Source organism: Acipenser ruthenus, chromosome 13 (genome assembly GCF_902713425.1).
Source record: "Acipenser ruthenus chromosome 13, fAciRut3.2 maternal haplotype, whole genome shotgun sequence".
Classification (NCBI taxonomy): domain Eukaryota; kingdom Metazoa; phylum Chordata; class Actinopteri; order Acipenseriformes; family Acipenseridae; genus Acipenser; species Acipenser ruthenus.
In genome coordinates, this window is record NC_081201.1 from 28,026,798 (window position 1) to 28,029,899 (window position 3,102).

At 34.9% G+C, this 3,102-nt stretch overlaps 1 protein-coding gene across 1 annotated transcript; it reads right to left on the reverse strand.

Annotated features, from left to right (window-relative positions):
• Positions 1–1,011: 1,011 nt before the first annotated feature.
• Positions 1,012–2,536, reverse strand: c13h10orf53 (chromosome 13 C10orf53 homolog). The gene is made up of 3 exons (XM_034031515.3): positions 2,309–2,536; positions 1,738–1,857; positions 1,012–1,414 (listed from the first exon to the last, which is right to left on the reverse strand). The coding sequence occupies exons 1-3, from the start codon at positions 2,400–2,402 to the stop codon at positions 1,350–1,352; spliced, it is 279 nt and encodes a 92-aa protein (XP_033887406.2). The 5' UTR covers positions 2,403–2,536; the 3' UTR covers positions 1,012–1,349.
• Between the last annotated feature and the right edge of the window lie 566 nt (positions 2,537–3,102).

The window sequence follows — 3,102 nt, forward strand, 5'->3', positions numbered from 1 at the left end:
TAAATGGGGTTGTTTCTAACACATAACTCTTTATGCAATGTGACTACAGTAGTAATTCAAATGAAACAAACCTTTAAATATTTGCTTTTCTGTCTTATATCATTACATTTTATTTGACATGACCACTAGAAAGTAGATGGAATTAAAAAAAAAATGGGCAATTTTTCCCCAGGATGAACTTGTTTTAAATTAAAAGAATTTCACAGTCTGAACTGAACACAAGCTTTTTACATCTCTGCTGAAGTAACAAAAGACTTCAAAACAACTCATGTTTGTTGATTCTAGGAATAGACTTGTATAGCATAGTTAATAAAATCATACAGCATAGTTACATGAGCACTGTGTTTTCCAATTGTGTTCAAAAACAACCATTTATTGGAAACTTTCACAGAAGAACAGTCCATCACCCTGTTATGCCATTCTTTATACTGTGCCTTCAATTAATTGTACTCTAGAGACTGGCCAATTATAGGAGATAAGCCTCCCTGTTATTTAACATCTAAATGGACTTGTCCCAAAGGTACAGCAGCTAAAGAAATGCCAAAAAGGTTAGAGTGAGCAGCCTTTTGTAATGAAAGACAGTTTCAATCTTTTTTTTTTTAATTGCAGGTTTTTAAAAACACATTGTCGTGGAATTTTTCTTTGAATTGTCTAAAATGTCATAGTTGTGAAATAAAACCAAGGGAATGGCTTTGTGACAGTTTGAAATAATTCAAATAAAATGTCAAGCCCAAGCAGGGTAATGAGAACAGTATGCTTTTTAAAACTCTTTTATGAGCGACTTGGGCTTTAGTTTAACATTACTGCAGGCAAGGGTACTCTTAGGCTCATTCATTTTGTAACATGGTTTGAAATCAGACAGGGAAGGGTGTGGAAATGTATTCATATAATTAATGTTTGTTGTTTTTTAAATGTAAAATTAATACAAAACAACAGTTGAAAATGTAGAAATATAAAAAGTGAACTATATAGCCCGAGTGACAACAACACTAATGATCAAACAAGAGTGAATGAGAGGCAAGAAATTAGCTATTATTGAGCACTTAAAACATACAGCATCCAGATATATGGGTACTACAAAAGATACAGCATTAAGTAATTATTTACTATTCAATTTCAACAGGATTGTGGCACTGGAGCTTTAACACGGATTAGTTCTATCAATTTAAACATTATTAGCAGACTGATAAAAAATAACATTCAAAGGGGCTGTAAGGAGACCAGCATTTCATAATAAACTGTCAAATTTTACCTTTATCAATGATAACGCTATAGACAGCATGAGTGTAAGAAGCTGGTGAAACATCTTCATTAGAACTTCAGAGATTGTCAGACTAGTCAGTAAGCATTCAGTAAGCATTCAGTACAGCTGTTCTAGCCTCCTGACAGAGGGGATCTAGTTTGCCATCTCCTCCTGTTGAAAAATATCCACAAAATAAGCACAATTACCATATTGTATAGTATAGTATAACTACATCAGTTTCATTACATGATACCACAATGCTTTATAAGGTAAGGGAATGCCCAAGTTGTTTTGCTTTGGTCTGTCTTTGCTTTCTGTCTGCTTAAAAGCACATCTACATATAGTTTCATGTGATTTGCCGTAGACATTACAGAACTGCCGTTACAATTGACTCCACAATGGAAAGATTCTGTTATCTGATAGTAAACCTAAAATGTTTTAGCTATATACGTTTGATAAACGTTTATTTAATTTATCCATTTAATTTGTCCTACCAAAGTCAAGGTCTTTAATATTACAGTGAAAAATCGTGTCCCCGTTAACAACAAGTTCCACTGTATTCCATTCTGGTATCTTCTCCAGGACGCATCGATGCCCATCTTCAATTAGAGTAGCTACGAATTGTTAAAAATAACACAAGTTTGGAACATTACCTAAATAACGTGTTACATTTTATTGGTGAATAACCATAAGCAAAGCAATCAGTTGTTGACAATTCTGGAATTAAAGTACACACAGTATCACATTTTAGAGACATAATGCTAAAAGGTCACTTTGAACTGTTTTATCCGTTGTACACAATTCTAAAAACCTGAGTTGCTAAATTGTACTGTGTTCTTTTTTTAACGAGTAATTCATGAAGCTGCATACATTTTTTTCATATTACATGTTGTAATAGCACTCGCTTCACAAAAAAATAAAATCTAGAATACCGGAGCTCTGTTATGTAACACTGTATACCTTATATTTATTTATTTTTAAAAGTTATTTTACAACTGCGGCAACTATTGCAGCTTTTGTCATTTCGCATCGCTGAGTACGCTACAGTATAGCGACCTAGCCTACCTTGCAAACCCTGCAAGCGGAAGGTTCTGTGTTCCACGGTGCCACAGGACTCATACGGACCGAACTTCACAATCACCAGGGAATTTACAGGCATGGTGAAGGTATGATAACAACTGATCAAGCAGAACCTATTAAAACTATTAAGCAATTGTGTAACATATATAAAATAAACATGATGGTCACTCGAGTCATCCCTAGCAACAAAGGCAACGTTGCTAAGGAAGTGAGCTCACACAAGCTAGCCCGTGCAGCTTTTACAGCTGCTGTCAGTGACTGCTGCATGAAGGGGCTGTCTAAAATAAAAGCGTAATCATTGCACGTGTACGTATTGCACTGCAAGAATGGAATGGGTTTACATTTAAACGGCAACCTATGCGTTAAGCCTAACATTGTTGTTTTAATATCCGTTTCCCATAGTGTACTTACACAGAGTCATACAGACAGTGCAGCAGTTCGGTTGTATGAAAAATAAAAGCTGACCTAAGATAGATATAGCAGATAGACTATACTTCCTTCAATTGTATTTTTACCTGGAGCAAAATCATCGAGACACAATACGTTTAAAGTAGCACCCACCAGACCCTATACACAGGTGTTTTGTTTCAACCAGTAAGCCTGCAATCACGATAACAGCGAGTTAGATTGAGCAGCAGTGATAATAATATAGCAACAGGTGCTAGAACTATTTAGAATGATTGCAAACATAAGACAAAAGCAAGAGAAGTGCAAAAAAAAAAAAAAAAAACTGTAGCAACATGTCCTTTAACTAAATGGATTGTGCCTCATACAGATAA